This window comes from Nerophis lumbriciformis, linkage group LG03, assembly GCF_033978685.3.
Source record: "Nerophis lumbriciformis linkage group LG03, RoL_Nlum_v2.1, whole genome shotgun sequence".
In the NCBI taxonomy this organism is placed as follows: domain Eukaryota; kingdom Metazoa; phylum Chordata; class Actinopteri; order Syngnathiformes; family Syngnathidae; genus Nerophis; species Nerophis lumbriciformis.
In genome coordinates, this window is record NC_084550.2 from 34,999,656 (window position 1) to 35,018,022 (window position 18,367).

The 18,367-nt window shown below is 43.3% G+C and overlaps 1 protein-coding gene across 2 annotated transcripts in view; it reads right to left on the minus strand.

Annotated features, from left to right (window-relative positions):
• Positions 1-17,871, minus strand: part of LOC133575992 (uncharacterized) — an 83,990-nt gene extending 66,119 nt beyond the window's left edge. Inside the window, exon 1 of one of the 2 annotated variants that reach the window (XM_061928969.2) lies at positions 17,705-17,871. In XM_061928969.2, the coding sequence (XP_061784953.1) occupies positions 17,705-17,789 (85 nt within the window). In that variant the 5' untranslated portion in view covers positions 17,790-17,871. Of the gene's footprint in view, positions 1-6,636; positions 6,720-17,704 lie in introns of those variants that run through there. The other variant, XM_061928977.2, reaches the window with a different exon arrangement.
• Positions 17,872-18,367: the final 496 nt, after the last annotated feature.

Consider the following 18,367-nt stretch of genomic DNA (forward strand, 5'->3'; position numbering starts at 1 on the left):
GAGGCAGGTCACTGGTAAGTGCTGCTCTTTGAGCTATTTTTAGAACAGGCCAGCGGGCGACTGATCTAGTCCTTATGGGCTACCTGGCAGAGGTGTGGACTCGAGTCACATGACTTGGACTCGAGTCAGACTCGAGTCATGAATTTGATGACTTTAGACTCGACTTGACAAAATGTGAAGAGACTTGCAACTCGACTTAGACTTTAACATCAATGACTTGTGACTTCACTTGGACTTGAGCCTTTTGACTTGACATGACTTGACATGACTTGCCACTTTCCCCAAAATCCAAAGCTTAAAAAGTTATTTGGGAGCGCTCCGTATTATTCATTTTCTTCGTCTGTCTATCAGCGTGTTATTCCTGTCAGCTGGTGTGCTGTCAGTACAACAGCCAGTCAAATTAGATATACGTTGTTTTCATCACACAGCATTCATCCAATCAAATTGCAGGACAACCAATGAACAAGAGTTGTCCAACAACGTGCCAGTGATAAACAATTATGTTAAAGTTGGTTTCGTTCGGGTATAAAAACTACGACTTGGTCAACAAAAAACGAACTGCGGTATGCAAATCACGCAGTTCGAATATTACAGACGGAGACGCAACAACTTCCAACTTCGTTCGACATTTGAAGTTGCACAAAGAAGGGTAAGTTTTGAATGTAAGATAACGTTTATTGGCTAAGTAACGTGACTTTTATTTGCTGTGTAGTTAAATCAGTGAGGCTGCAAACTCACTGCTAACGTTATAACCATAGACATCTTATAAGTAGACGCAGCATCGAGCGCTACTGCCTACTGGCGCAGACGAGGCGCGTGGCCGCCATCTTGGAGTGGTGATCCGCTCCACTCAGTGCAATTAATTTGGCAGGAGCAATGAACTGTCAGCGTATTTAATTCATTTTACCTCACTGAATACGACTGATTTTCACCCCCTTTTTTGTCATACGTGTAGCCATGATAACAGACACATGTTTTGGCGTGTTTTATTATTCATAGTTTGCTTAACAGTAATATAATATTCTTATACACTATAAATGACCAGACGTCCGAGATCAAAACTGGGAATATAATCCCAGAGAAGGGGGAAAAAAACGGTAATCTATTTTTAAATTGAAGAAACAATATGATTAGGTTATATATACATATGCGTGTATCCTACATAAACAATGTATGAATACAATATATATCTATATATCTTAGGGACCTATAGACTGTATCTCTGTTGCTTCAGCAGCAGAGAGTTTATTCTGTCTTGACACTTTGTATTGATATTTTCTATTACATTCTTCCCTTAAATGATAATGTTTGCAGTGATTGTTTTATATGTATTATTTTATGTAAGTCGCTTTGGATAAAAGCGTCTGCCAAATACTTAAACATATATAAACACCTGAAAGTCTTCATATCAGCTAAAACCACCAATCTGTTTCACTGGATTCAGAATAAAACCAAATTCTGTTCAACCCAACAATGTTAGTATTTGAATATTGTTACTTGAAGACTGATTCCTGGTTACAATTATACTGTTAAGAAAGTATTGTCTTATACTTTGCCTAAAATGAGAATGCATCATAATCAGTGGCGGCTGGGGAATTTTGTTTTAGGTGGGGCTGAAAGTTTGTAAACCAAACCCCTGTAGGGGCGTCATCCTCCCCCAGAAGATTTCTTTGTGATTTTCACATACAAATATTGAAGATCTTTGAATCTTCTCAACTCTGTGGTAATATTATTTTCATAAAATACAACCAATAGTACGTTAATGTTAAATCTCACTTGTGAAAAGTAATCCCCCGATTCCTATTTTCAAAAGTCCGCTCATTTGAGCAGGAAAACGGTGAACACCACCATCTTTGTTTTCTACCTGTCATCTGTCAGTTTCGGCTGCTCGCCGGCTCCTCATCACCACTTCAAGATGGCGGCCAAATTGCTCACGTCACAGCAACCAATGCTGCGTCTACTTATAAGATGTCTATGGTTATAACGTCATTGCAATCTGTTGCGTCCACTGCAGTTTGCTACCTTATTCATACTTTTTGTCAAGTGATTTTTTTTTAAGCAGGGTTTCATGAGGTACCTATACATAACGTTACGTTAGTCAATGTATCACACACAGTAACGTAACGTTAGACGGCAGTCAGCAGCACCGCGTATTTTAGCCACCTACAAAAAGACAAACATAGTCAAATAAAGGTCAGTTAAAATGTATACTATATTAAGAATCGAAGATCTCTATGAGGAACACTGACAAGGAACCCAGATTACCCTCGCCCGGACGCGGGTCACCGGGGCCCCCCTCTGGAGCCAGGCCCGGAGGTGGGGCACGATGGCGAGCGCCTGGTGGCCGGGCCTGCCCCCATGGGGCCCGGCCGGGCACAGCCCGAAGAGGCAACGTGGGTCCCCCCTCCAATGGGCTCACCACCCATAGCAGGGGTCATAGAGGTCGGGTGCGATGTGAGCTGGGCGGCAGCCGAAGGCAGGGCACTTGGCGGTCCGATCCTCGGCTACAGAAGCTAGCTCTTGGGACGTGGAACGTCACCTCGCTGGGGGGGAAGGAGCCTGAGCTAGTGCGCGAGGTGGAGAAGTTCCGGCTAGATATAGTCGGACTCACTTCGACGCACAGCAAGGGCTCTGGAACCAGTTCTCTCGAGAGGGGCTGGACTCTCTTCCACTCTGGCGTTGCCGGCAGTGAGAGGCGACGGGCTGGGGTGGCAATTCTTGTTTCCCCCCGGCTCAGAGCCTGCACATTGGAGTTCAACCCGGTGGACGAGAGGGTAGCTTCCCTCCGCCTTCGGGTGGGGGAACGGGTCCTGACTGTGGTTTGCGCTTATGCGCCAAACCGCAGCTCAGAGTACCCACCCTTTTTGGATTCACTCGAGGGAGTACTTGAGAGTGCGCCCCCGGGTGATTCCCTCGTTCTACTGGGAGATTTCAATGCTCATGTTGGCAGCGACAGTGAAACCTGGAGAGGCGTGATTGGGAAGAATGGCCGCCCGGATCTGAATCCGAGTGGTGTTTTGTTATTGGACTTTTGTGCTCGTCACAGATTGTCAATAACAAACACCATGTTCAAACATAAGGGTGTCCATATGTGCACTTGGCACCAGGACACCCTAGGCCGCAGTTCCATGATCGACTTTGTAGTTGTGTCATCGGATTTGCGGCCTCATGTTTTGGACACTCGGGTGAAGAGAGGGGCGGAGCTTTCTACCGATCACCACCTGGTGGTGAGTTGGCTGCGATGGTGGGGGAGGATGCTGGACAGACCTGGCAGGCCCAAACGCATTGTGAGGGTTTGCTGGGAACGTCTGGCAGAGTCTCCTGTCAGAGAGAGTTTCAATTCCCACCTCCGGAAGAACTTTGAACATGTCACGAGGGAGGTGCTGGACATTGAGTCCGAATGGACCATGTTCCGCGCCTCTATTGTCGAGGCGGCTGATTGGAGCTGTGGCCGCAAGGTAGTTGGTGCTTGTCGTGGCGGTAATCCTAGAACCCGTTGGTGGACACCGGCGGTGAGGGATGCCGTCAAGCTGAAGAAGGAGTCCTATCGGGTTCTTTTGGCTCATAGGACTCCTGAGGCAGCAAACAAGTACCGACAGGCCAAGCGGTGTGCGGCTTCAGCGGTCGCAGAGGCAAAAACTCGGACATGGGAGGAGTTCGGTGAGGCCATGGAAAACGACTTCCGGACGGCCTCGAAGCAATTCTGGTCCACCATCCGCCGCCTCAGGAAGGGGAAGCAGTGCACTATCAACACCGTGTATGGTGAGGATGGTGTTCTGCTGACCTCGACTGCGGATGTTGTGGATCGGTGGAGGGAATACTTCGAAGACCTCCTCAATCCCACCAACACGTCTTCCTATGAGGAAGCAGTGCCTGGGGCGTCTGTGGTGGGCTCTCCTATTTCTGGGGCTGAGGTTGCTGAGGTAGTTAAAAAGCTCCTCGGTGGCAAGGCCCCGGGGGTAGATGAGATCCGGCCGGAGTTCCTTAAGGCTCTGGATGCTGTGGGGCTGTCTTGGTTGACAAGACTCTGCAGCATCGCGTAGACATCGGGGGCGGTACCTCTGGATTGGCAGACCGGGGTGGTGGTTCCTCTCTTTAAGAAGGGGAACCGGAGGGTGTGTTCTAACTATCGTGGGATCACACTCCTCAGCCTTCCCGGTAAGGTCTATTCAGGTGTACTGGAGAGGAGGCTACGCCGGATAGTCGAACCTCGGATTCAGGAGGAACAGTGTGGTTTTCGTCCTGGTCGTGGAACTGTGGACCAGCTCTATTCTCTCGGCAGGGTCCTTGAGGGTGCATGGGAGTTTGCCCAACCAGTCTATATGTGTTTTGTGGACTTGGAGAAGGCATTCGACTGTGTCCCTCAGGAAGTCCTGTGGGGAGTGCTCAGAGAGTACGGGGTATCGGACTGTCTGATTGTGGCAGTCCGCTCCCTGTATGATCAGTGCCAGAGCTTGGTCCGCATTGCCGGTAGTAAGTCGGACACGTTTCCAGTGAGGGTTGGACTCCGCCAAGGCTGCCCTTTGTCACCGATTCTGTTCATAACTTTTATGGACAGAATTTCTAGGCGCAGTCAAGGCGTTGAGGGGATCTGGTTTGGTGGCTGCAGGATTAGGTCTCTGCTTTTTGCAGATGATGTGGTCCTGATGGCTTCATCTGGCCAGGATCTTCAGCTCTCACTGGATCGGTTCGCAGCTGAGTGTGAAGCGACTGGGATGGGAATCAGCACCTCCAAGTCCGAGTCCATGGTTCTCGCCCGGAAAAGGGTGGAGTGCCATCTCCGGGTTGGGGAGGAGATCTTGCCCCAAGTGGAGGAGTTCAAGTACCTCGGAGTCTTGTTCACGAGTGGGGGAAGAGTGGATTGTGAGATCGACAGGCGGATCGGTGCGGCGTCTTCAGTAATGCGGACGCTGTATCGATCCGTTGTGGTGAAGAAGGAGCTGAGCCGGAAGGCAAAGCTCTCAATTTACCGGTCGATCTACGTTCCCATCCTCACCTATGGTCATGAGCTTTGGGTTATGACCGAAAGGACAAGATCACGGGTACAAGCGGCCGAAATGAGTTTCCTCCGCCGGGTGGCGGGGCTCTCCCTTAGAGATAGGGTGAGAAGCTCTGCCATCCGGGAGGAGCTCAAAGTAAAGCCGCTGCTCCTCCACATCGAGAGGAGCCAGATGAGGTGGTTCGGGCATCTGGTCAGGATGCCACCCGAACGCCTCCCTAGGGAGGTGTTTAGGGCACCTCCCACCGGTAGGAGGCCGCGGGAAAGACCCAGGACACGTTGGGAAGACTATGTCTCCCGGCTGGCCTGGGAACGCCTCGGGGTCCCACAGGAAGAGCTGGACGAAGTGGCTGGGGAGAGGGAAGTCTGGGCTTCCCTGCTTAAGCTGCTGCCCCCGCGACCCGACCTCGGATAAGCGGAGGAAGATGGATGGATGGATGGATGGATATATTAAGAATATGTGTACATATTGCATAGGGTCCTGACATCTAAAAAGTACAACTCTGTTCATTGTTATGTTCATATATTTGTTATGTTTTTCATGTGTACGCACACATAAACACACATACAGTATGAGATGAGATCAATGAGATAAGGTAAGAACAGGATAGAAACTGCTGTGGAACTAGTTACAATGCAATATGCCATGGAAATACAATGTTAACACTTTTGTGCAAATAAGTACAGTTGCACTTGTTTTTTTTTCAAATGTGTTTATTCTGTAAAGGAATGAGTTACATGTTTAAAATGACTGGTTAATAGTGCTATTTTGAAGTGCAATGTCAGCACTATCTTTTTCCCTGCAATTTCAAATGCACTTGTTTTAATAAATAAATACAGCGTTTTAAAAGCATACACAATCTGTGTAAATATATTAGTCTGTGGTTAAATGACTTGAAAGGACTCGAAACTCAAAATGCAGGACTTGGGACTTGACTTGAGACTTTCCAGTCTTGACTTTGGACTTGACTCGGACTTGCCCTGTCTTGACTCGGGACTTGACTCGAGACTTGAGGGTAAAGACTTGAGACTTACTTGTGACTTGCAAAGCAATGACTTGGTCCCACCTCTGCTACCTGGTGATCGCGGGCTCCGCGTTGGTGACCCCTGCCCTAGTATATACAATAATATAAACCAAGTCATTGTATTTCATTTAAGATTATTTCATATCTTCATTTAAATAAAAATATATTTTTATCTTTTTTAGATACAGTCAATAAATAATGTGAACATGTATCATAACATGGAAATCTAAGAGAACGTGTTGTGGATGATTGTGGACTGGGAATTTTTTTAATTTTATTTTTTTACAAATTTTTATATATAAAAAAAAAAAAAAGTTTTTCCGACGTATTACATTTTAGACGATTTCTCTTCTTAGTTATTATTTCTCCGGCTGTAGAAAAGACCCGCTCACAGGGCACAGAGGCCTCGAGGCGCCAGTGCGAGACAGTTCGCGTATCGGTCACGTGACCGAAACAGCTCATGATCGGTCACGTGAGTTTCTAAAAGCGGTACGCGCACCGACACAGGGTTTTGCTCTATGAGCTCGACGCATGCGCCGATGCATCGGTGTTGCCGGACCCATCACTACCGTCAATGAACTTGCACATGTGTAATATATTGGATACACTTACAAACAAAGCTTCTTCAAGGCTCAACAAACGATGACGCAAGGCTTCAGAGGGAAATGTTTGTCGAGCACATTGTCTCACACAAGATGGCCGCTCTGACCTTCGACCTTTATCAAGTGACATTGACAGCCAATAAAAAAAGGGGGCGTTTCTAACTGAAATTATTTCCTTAAACCACCACCGAGAGGCACTGTGTAACATTACAATTGATTTGTTTGTCTTAGGTACGACCCATTTTATCCCGGTTTGTCGCTCTCTCTCACAATACCACAAGTAAACAGCCATGTAAACAAAAACATTGTCCCGCAACAATGGCGACCCAGCCCCCACAATGCATTGCAAATCACGTGCCCGTTCCAGCCCAGATCGGTACCCCCAACAAAACAGCCTTGAAAGGTGGGACGGTAACTTTTCACCTTGTTTTGTTGTTTTGTAAATACAGCACTGGCATACACCGTATTTCCTCGACCATCAGATTATAGCACTGCCGATGCTTTTTTCATACTAAAGGTGCAACGGATAATAAGGCGCATTAAAGGGGTCAGGTTATAATTTTTTTCTAAATGTAAAAGACTTCCTTGTGGTCTACATCAGTGTTTTTCAACCACTGTTCCAGTCTGGTGTGCCGTGGGAGATTATCTAGTTTCACCTATTTGGGTTACAAATATTTTTTGCAAACCAGTAATTATAGTCTGCAAATGATGTGTTGTTGTTGAGTATCTGTACTGTCTGGAGATCGGCACACTTACCACGTTATACTCTTCCATATCAGTAGGGGGCAGCAGGTAGCTAATTGCTTTGTAGATGTCTGAAACAGCGGGAGGCAGAGTGCAGGTAAAAAGGTGTCTAATGTTTAAACCAAAAATAAACAAAAGGTGAGTGCCCCTAAGAAAAGGCATTGAAGCTTAGGGAAGGCTATGCAGAACAAAACTAAAACTGAACTGGATTACAAAGTAAACAAAAACAAAATGCTGGACGACAGCAAAGACTTACTGTGGAGCGAAGACAAAGTACTTCCGAACATGACATGACAATCAACAATGTCCCCACAATGAAGGATAAAAACAACCGAAATATTCTTGATTGCTAAAACAAAGTAGATGCGGGAAATATCGCTCAAAGGAAGACATGAAACTGCTACAGGAAAATACCAAAAAAAGAGAAAAAGCCACCAAAATAGGAGCGCAAGACAAGCACTAAAACACTACATACACACAGGAAAACAGCCATGAACTCAAAATAAGTCAGGGTGTGATGTGACAGGTGGTGACAGTACACCTACTTTGAGACAATAGTTTTATTGGTTATGCTTTAAAGTCATATCCAACAATTGTGACATCAACTTTTTACTGTCAACTGAGTTTTGTTTTTTAAAGGGGAACATTATCACCAGACCTATGTAAGCGTCAATATATACCTTGATGTTGCAGAAAAAAGACCATATATTTTTTTAACCGATTTCCGAACTCTAAATGGGTGAATTTTGGCGAATTAAACGCCTTTCTATTATTCGCTCTCGGAGCGATGACGTCACGTTGTGACGTCACATCGGGAAGCAATCCGCCATTTTCTCACTTTCGTCGGTGTGTTGTCGGAGGGTGTGACAACACGAACAGGGACGGATTCAAGTTGCACCAGTGGCCCAAAGATGCGAAAGTGGCAAGAAATTGGACGAAATTGGACGGAATTTGTTCAAAATACGAGGCTGTGGGGAAAGCCGACGAAATGGTCAGTCGTTTGTTCCGCACACTTTACCGACGAAAGCTATACTACGACAGAGATGGCAAGAATGTGTGGATATCCTGCGACACTCAAAGCAGATGCTGACATCAACTCCAAAACTGGACAGATCAGCTTTCAGGAAAAGAGAGCGGATGAGGGTATGTCTACAGAACATATTACTTGATGAAAACTTTATTCATTACTCGCGGTTTTACGTAAATTATTATACATAAACTGTGTTTACCAATAATTTAGCTTAAAAACATTAATTTTTTTCAATCATTCGAGTACATTCGGGTAGTCTTGTGTAATGCAGTGTTTTGTGTCTATTTAGGTATGGTCAGAGGTGGGTAGTAACGCGCTACATTTACTCCATTACATCTACTTGAGTAACTTTTGGGATAAATTGTACTTCTAAGAGTAGTTTTAATGCAACATACTTTTACTTTTACTTAAGTATATTTATAGAGAAGGAACGCTACTTTTACTCCGCTACTTTTACTCCGCTACTTTTATCTACATTCAGCTCGCTACTCGCTACTAATTTTTATCGATCTGTTAATGCACGCTTTGTTTGTTTTGGTCTGTCAGACAGACCTTCAAAGTGCCTGCCTTACTGGTGACGTTTCACTTCGTTCCACCAATCAGATGCAGTCACTGGTGACGTTGGACCAATCAAACAGAGCCAGGTGGTCACATGACCTGACTTAAACAAGTTGAAAAACTTATTGGGGTGTTACCATTTAGTGGTCAATTGTACGGAATATGTACTGTACTGTGCAATCTACTAATAAAAGTTCCAATCAATCAATCAAAAGTGTGAAGGAAAAAAGATACTTGTTTTATTTCAACCGTACCGTCAAAAGCCTCAAGACTGACCGCACATGAGGACGTTCCTGTCTTCACAATAAAAGTGCCGCCCCATCGCGCCTGCGCTTTCAAAACAAGAGTCTCCGAAAGCCAGCGTAAACAAGCTAGCAAGCTACGGAGTTTGACGCCAATATATTTCTTGTAAAGTGTATAAAAACGAATATGGAAGCTGGACAAATAGTATGCCAAAAACCCACCACTTTCATGTGGTATTAGACAGAAAGGAGGAACTTTTCTTCTCCTCCATTTGAAAACGTGGACGTTATCATCACGACTGTCTGATTACAATCAACGCAAGTCATCAGAATCAGGTAATACACCAACTTATATTCTTGTCTTCATGAAAGAAAGGAATCTATATGTTAAACATGCATGTATATTCATTAAAACACCTTTAACATGTAAACAAAAACAGCAAAATAAATACTTATAAATTATATACTGTATATATCAATGTATATGTATGTATATATATATATATATATATATATATATATATATATATATGATATGAGTGTGTATGTTACTCATCAGTTACTCAGTACTTGAGTAGTTTTTTCACAACATACTTTTTACTTTTACTCAAGTAAATATTTGGGTGACTACTCCTTACTTTTACTTGAGTAATAAATCTCTAAAGTAACAGTACTCTTACTTGAGTACAATTTCTGGCTACTCTACCCACCTCTGGGTATGGTTAACCTGAGTGCTGAAATCGTGGAAAAATATATGTTCTTAGCGCGCCTGAAATGGGCTGTCTGCACTCTCAAAGTGCATGTTGTTGCCAAATGTATTTCATATGCTGTAAACCTAGTTCATAGTTGTTAGTTTCCTTTAATGCCAAACAAACACATACCATTCGTTGGTTAGAAGGCGATCGCCGAATTCGTCCTCGCTTTCTCCCGTGTCGCTGGCTGTCGTGTCGTTTTCGTCGGTTTCGCTTGCATACGGTTCAAACCGATATGGCTCAATAGCTTCAGTTTCTTCTTCAATTTCGTTTCCGCTACCTGCCTCCACACTACAACCATCCGTTTCAATACATGCGTAATCTGTTGAATCGCTTAAGCCGCTGAAATCCGAGTCTGAATCCGAGCTAATGTCGCTATACCTTGCTGTTCTAACCGCCATGTTTGTTTGTGTTGGCATCACTGTGTGACGTCACAGGAAAATGGACGGGTGTATATAACGATGGTTAAAATCAGGCACTTTGAAGCTTTTTTTAGGGATATTGCGTGATGGGTAAAATTTTGAAAAAAACTTCGAAAAATAAAATAAGCCACTGGGAACTGATTTTTAATGGTTTTAACCCTTCTGAAATTGTGATAATGTTCCCCTTTAATGATCTCTGCTGGTGGTGTGCCTCCGCATTTTTTCAACGCAAAAAATGTGCCTTGGCTCAAAAAGGGTTGAAAAACACTGATCTACATAACATGTGATGGTGGTTCTTTGGTCAAAATGTTGCATAGATGATGTTTTACAGACCATCTTCAAATCGCTTTCTGACAGTCGCTTTAGGATGCGCCGTTTTGTGGGCGGTCTTATTTACGCGGCTCACCTTCGACAGCGTCTTCTCCCTGTCATCTTTGTTGTCGCGGTGTAGCGTGCAAGGACGGGAGTGGAAGAAGTGTCAAAAGATGGAGCTAACTGTTTTAACGACATTCAGACTTTACTTCAATCAACAACAGAGCAGCATCTTCTCATCCGTGGCTCACTAGTGCAACAACAAGGCCGGAAATGTGTCCCGTGAAAAAATGTCCGACTGGATCTCTCTAATAACTAAAGTTCCTTGGGTGAATTATGTGAACTCACTACACCGGTATGTTTTAGCGCTTTCATGGCATGTTTACTGACAGATATAAGTAAGAACTTTACACTACTTTATATTAGAAATGGCAACAGAGGAGGATGAATGTCCCATAACAAGAAGATAGAGAGCTTATCGACTACGGGATCGGCACGGACTACAGTGGCGGACGTGCACAAATTTTCAGGACTTATGCAGATCTTAAATACACATCAGCAGGTACCAGAAGGTAAGAAAAGTTGGTTTTGCATAATATTGTGAAACAAAACACCAGATAATGTCTGCTAATGGGTGCCATTCTGCGGTCCTTATACACGCACCATAGTGATACTACGGTAGCCGTAATGGTCCGACAATCCATCAAGTGGTGCGGCTTCAAAGTCATACTTAAACATTTTGACAGATTTTTGAGTGCCGTGTGTAATGTTTTTTATTTTCAATGGAACATTTAAAGTTTTGGTGTTGATTACTGGTGTCATATTGCAGTCTACACGTATCTCTTATGTGTGACTGCCATCTACTGGTCACACTTATCATTACAATATGTACCTGTATTTGTCCTGGGCATGGCGTTAAAGTGCATCCGGCAGTGGAGGCTCCTCTATGGGGTCTTGGGGCACTAGGAGGCTAACCCCTTTACTACGGTTACCCCAGGTGGCCCTTGGCAAAGGCCTAGTACCTGACTTCCCCCTCGCCAGTGATACGGTGAAGACCTCAACGGCGGAGCATGCGGAAGACGGTTGATGCAAGAACTACCACAACGGCTGCGATGGCGGAAGAAGGCACCCCCACATCCATGTGGGCCCAGTTATGGGGAAATAACGACCCAAGACCTCAACGGTGGAACAGGCGGAGGATGATTGCTAACCCTATGGAGTGTCACAACGGCTGATGAAGGCTGCAGCAGAAAAGGGTCCCCAGTCGTCTTGGACTCCATGCCACTGGACCCTGACCCGGATCTGTCAAGGATCGTGTGGTGACTGTCTGTGCACCAGTCTCCCCACGTTAAACAAAGTCACGCACAGGCATCCTCCATAAAGGGATACCCCCCTACCAGGAGGATCGTCATACTTGCTTCCAGTGACTGCCGATGATGATGATGATGACACTATGTACCAATAAGGTCGGTAAGCACAACCAGAATTATTCCGTACTGTTTTTAAGTGCGCCTTACAGTCCGAAAAATACGGTAAATGAGTAGAATCCTCAATTTTCAGCTTTTGTAAGTAAAGTGTCTTTCTGTGCTGGCTCTTGTGTAAAAGGCACCGGCGAATGAATCTATTGTTACAACTTTGATGCACCAATTATGGGGGACATTTGTGTGAAAGAGAAAGCTAAAAATGGTGCTGCTTGGGGAAACGAGGGTCTTAACAAGCTGTGTGAGTCACAGTACAAACTTGACTTGGTGTTGTTTCTGACATCTGACTGCCCAATGCATCTGCTCCGCCTATGGTGGCTCTACAAACAATGAGTCCCATAATTACACACTCGAACCTTGGCAGGGTCCTTGGGCTTGGTTCATGGCCGGACTGTAGAGCCGCCCTAAAACCACTTGACAACACACACAGACCTTGAACTGTGTTGTGGAAATTGCAGATTGGCTAAATATTTAGGGCTCAAGAATGCTCTCTCTCTCGTGTTGTTTCATCACAGCTCTCTCAGTGTTCTCCAGAAGAAGCCAGCTCCCTGTTGTCTGCAGGGGTTTTCCCGGGTGGCCCTGCCCAGCCATGCTACCACAACTCCTCTCTCCGTTTGTCCCGGTAACCGTTACACTCTAGAGCATCCATAAATCTCCCCCAGTGAGTTGCCACTTGCAAGACCGGGGCCCATGGATTACGTAATGTGCAGCCTGGCTTCCATCACTAAAGACAGTTTAGAGTTCGGTATTCGTGTTTAGCTGCACAGTTGAGGACTTTTACATCTGTGGGGTTCTTGATATAAATTGGTTCTTTGTAGCTTGTGATTAGGGCACTGGAGTGTTTTGCGGTTTCTGTTTTAGAATCCATGCAAAAAAATGTCAACGCAAGCTGTTTTTGTGATTCACTGGGGTGTCCGAACTATCACTCGAAGGCCAAATTCGGCCCGCCGACGTCTTCAAATTGGCCTGCAAGACGTCATGAATTTAAGAAAGAACTTCATCCGAAGAGAGATTGCGTCCATTTTAAAAGTCTGACAGCTTGAGTTTTCCAGGTCAATGACCTTTAATTATGTCTTGCATGTAACTATGCACATCATTTACTTATATCGCCCAATACAAACAACCTTCCCAAATCATGGTGCAGGAAAAAATAAATAAATAAATAAACAACCAACACAAAATGTCAACAGACATGGTCACTTGACTTTGTAGATATTATTATAAAAAAACATCCATTCACAATAAAAAAAAAAATCCAAATTACACCCATTTAAATCCAGTAAAAAGCATGATGGGGGAAAATGCACAAAATGCTCTCCACACTTATTAGTTTGGTGCATTTTAGTGGCTTCATATTTGTGATTACAAAATTTTAAGGCGGTCGTCACAGAAGTAAACAAAGTAGGAGTCGAACTTTCACATACTCTTAATATCTAATTATATTATTTGAATTATATTAATTATATTAATATAATGTGTATATATATATATATATATATATATATATATATATATACATATATATACACACATATATATACACACACACACATGTATGTGTATATATATATATATATATATATATATATATATATATATATATATATATACATATATATACACACATATATATACACACACACACATGTATGTGTATATATATATATATATATATATATATATATATATATATACATATATATACACACATATATATACACACACACACATGTATGTGTATATATATATATATATATATATATATATATATATATATATATATATATATACATATATATACACACATATATATACACACACACACATGTATGTGTATATATATATATATATATATATATATATATATATATATATATATATATATATATATATATATATATATATATATATATATATATATATATATATATATACACACATACATACATACACACACACACACACACACATATATATGTATATATACCGTATTTTCCGCACTATAAGGCGCACCGGATTATTAGCCGCACCTTCAATGAATTACATATTTCATAACTTTGTCCACCAATAAGCCACCCCGGATTATAAGCCGCGCCTACGCTGCGCTAAAGGGAATGTCAAAAAAAACAGTCAGATAGTTCAGTCAAACTTTAATAATATATTGAAAACCAGCGTTCTAACAACTCTGTCCCAAAATGTACGCAAATGTGCAATCACAAACATAGTAAAATTCAAAATGGTGTAGAGCAATAGCAACATAATGTTGCTCGAACGTTAATGTCACAACACACAAAATAAACATAGCGCTCACCTTCTGAAGTTATTCTTCATTCGTAAATCCTTCGAATTCTTCGTCTTCGGTGTCCGAATTGAAAAGTTGCGCAAGCGTGGGTTCCAAAATGGCCGGCTCCGTCTCTTCGAAGTCATCGGAGTCAGTGTCGCTGTTGTTGTCCAGTAGTTCTGTGAATCCTGCCTTCCGGAAAGCTCGGACCACAGTTGTGACCGAAATATCTGCCCAGGCATTTACGATCCACTGGCAAATGTTGGCGTATGTCGTCCGGCGCTGTCTGCCCGTCTTAGTGAAGGTGTGTTCGCCTTCGGAGCTGTGTGAAAAAAGCCACCCGGCCTCTTCGCGTAAACTTCCCTTAACCACTCGCTCATCTTTTCTTCATCCATCCATCCCTTCGAGTTAGCTTTTATGATGACGCCGGCTGGAAAGGTCTCTTTTGGCAAGGTCTTCCTTTTGAATATCACCATGGGTGGAAGTTAGCATGGCAAGCTAGAACCACAGTGAAGGATGACTTCTCATTCCCTGTGGTGCGAATATTCACCGTACGTGCTCCCGTTCCACAGTGCGGTTCACAGGAATATCAGTTGCTGTGAAATACGGTAGTAATCCGTGTGCGGATGGAGAGATTGCGTCTTTTTATGAACCGGATCCTTGTCGCTTAGTAGGAGCCATTTTGTGGTCTTTACAGATGTAAACAGGAAATGAAACGTACGGTGATATCCGCGCGTTTTTTCTTCTTCTTCCGGGGGCGGGTGGTTGCTTACAGTAGAAGAAGAAGCGCTTCCTGTTCTATGGGGGCGGGTGCTTTCCTTGGCGGTTGCTTGCGTAGAAGAAGAAGCGCTTCCTGTTCTACCGGGAAAAAAGATGGCGGCTGTTTACCGAAGTTGCGAGATCGAAACTTTATGAAAATGAATCGTAATAAAGCGCACCGGGTTATAAGGCGCACTGTCAGCTTTAGAGAAAATTTGTGGTTTTTAGGTGCGCCTTATAGTGCGGAAAATACGGTATATATATATATATATATATATATATATATATATATATATATATATATATATATATATATATATATATATATATATATATATATATACATATATATATATATATATTTGGACACACCTTCTCATTTCAATGTGTTTTCTTTATTTTCATGACTATTTACATTGCAGATTTTCACTGAAGGCATCAAAGCTATGACACCTGTGAAGTGAAAACCATTTCAGGTGACTACCTCTTGAAGCTCATTGAGAGAATGCCAAGAGTGTTCAAAGCAGTAATCAGAGCAAAGGGTGGCTATCTTGAATGAACTAAAATATAAAACTACATCACCTTTTTTTGTTAAGTACCTAACTTCACATGTGTTCATTCATAGTTGTGATGCTTTCAGTGACAATCTACAATGTAAATAGTCATGAAAACAATGAAAATGCGTTGAATGAGAAGGTGTGTCCAAACTTTGGCCTGTACTGTATATATATATATATATATATATATATATATATATATATATATATGAATTACTTTACATGCGGTCCTTTTGGTGCTCAATTTTTTGAGCCCCATGCGGCCCCCAAGTCAAAAAGTTTGGACATCCCTGGCTTACGAGCTCTGGACGACACCCAGTTTGAATGAAGTCATCCAGTGTGTGATTCATTTAAAGCCACAACAAAGAGGTTTAGTTCAGCCTCAGCTCCAATGTGATATCTGGGACCTGCACTGATTTAAACTTGGCTTGGCTTTCCCCTGCGGTTAATTTTATGATTAATGAGCTGAAACTGGAGTTTAATCAAAAGAGCCGGGCTGCAACTCCTTGGAAGGGAATCTGATCATGTGAAGGCTTCAAGGTGTTTATCGCCTTATTAGGTCGCAGTTTTGTGACGATTTTGACGTTGCTGGACATCAGTTCTCACTCAGAGACACAGTCTGACCCAAGACGGAAAGAAGCCCCTTTGGAAAAACTGTCAGAAAGACAGGATGCACTGAAGAAGACTGGTGGCTAAATCAGACATGAGGTCATGCTGAGATGCTGAAATGGAACATGAATGAGACCGATGCATTTGATTGGAACAACTTTCGCAATTCCAGTTTCTCATTTGAACTCGAGAGTGTGAGCTTCATCCAATGTTCCATCAAGCTCAACAATGTCTCAGGACTGTATAGACCAGACCTGGGCAAATTAAGGCCCGGGGGCTACATGCGGCCCGTTAAGCTTTTCAATCTGGCCCGCCGGACATTCCCGAATAATATTTTTTAGACCTTAAAAATGGAAAGTGTAGCTGCCATTATGATGTGCAGTGATGTTTTCTAATGACCGTAAGTCTTCAACTGTACAAAGTATTTCAATGGTTGAGATGATATACCAGTTACTAAGGTAATCTAATTAGTTTCTATGGTCATCTAATTAGTTACTATGGTAATCTACGTCACAGCAGCTCAGACGAGGCATCAAGCAGTGTGGGTGGGAAGCGTTTCCACAGGCGCGGAAGGAGATTTTCAGAACAAAGTTCTAAAGCTTAGTGATACATTAGATATATGAGATTGTAGGTGGGTTTATTTTCTACCCTCCGCGTTCATATTTCACTGTTTGTTGCACTTTTGTTGCGTTTCACTTGATTGTAAAATATATCGATCGAAAGGGGGTGTGACATTCATATTTTGTCAATATTCAGTGTTTTATCCTTCATAGAAAAAATTTAAATTCCATTACGTTTTTTAAGGTGGTCTGTCATAACGTTTTTAGCATTCAATCAGAAATTATTGTGAGGTTTTGTATTAGTATTCCTAAAAATAGATATACCGGCCCCCAGACACATTTTTTTTCTCTAAATGTGGCCCCCGAGTCAAAATAATTGCCCTGGCCTGGTATAGACGCACACCCCTGGCCTCACATTACAGCCTGCTAAATATAAGGATGCATGTTTTTCAAAGTTTGGTGGTGAAAAAGTAGCCAAAAAGGAAATTTTTACAGAAAAAGTCCAAATAATACAAAAAGGTTCCTCACTAAATATGATCCCTTTGTTTAGCTTGGTGCATCACATGTTGGGTGAAAAACAGTCTTATCAAAATCAGACCTCCTCAAAATTCAACTCTCAGGATGGAGTTAGTTGTTTTTTTGTAATTCGGAGATCAGAAAGGTTGTTGGGTTAAAACCAGGACTCAAACTGGAAGGAGCATTCAAACCCTCAACCCCCAAGCTCCTTCAGATATTCACTCTCCATTCAACTTCTGCAAGAATGCGACTTACCATTCACGATTGTGCCTATGAGGACTAAAGCCAAGGTCAGCATTCGGGCGCCTCGGTCTGCTCGCTGCGGGGCTGATGCTGCCATGTGCGCGTCTCTGCGTGGGTCAAAATGGAGGGAAAGCGGAGGTAAAAGTGGGCTTAGCTGAGGCTTTAAGGTTTCCTCTTACTCAGAGTGGATAAAGCACCACTTGTGTTCTGTCACTTTTATACGGCCCGCCCTCCCTGCCTCCCTCGCTGAGGCCCAGCCCTGCACCCGTCTTCCGCTGGTTACTTTAACCCTTCCTCCGAGGCCACGCCCACTCACCGCCAAGCAAGGCAGATGTTGGGGACGCTGTCTTTGAGTTTTTTCTTCAAACACCCGGGCTTTCAAACTGAAAATGAAGGCGCTCTCTGAGGACCGTGACCTCATCTGGATGGGCACAATGAAAAGGTGGCGGTCCTAGAAAAGACCGGGGCACTTTTCTGCTGACAGGCTTACGGAGATGGACAATATCATGCTCGGGAACAAAGGTGCGACTCAGTGTCATGCTAATTCCCTCTGTAGCCCCGAGCCCAGCCAGGCCGTCAATCAGACACCGCGGGGACCGTAGAAAACGTTTCACACCCCCGCTATGGCCCCCACCACCTCGCCCCTATTGTGCACATTAAAAATTGTTCCCCTGC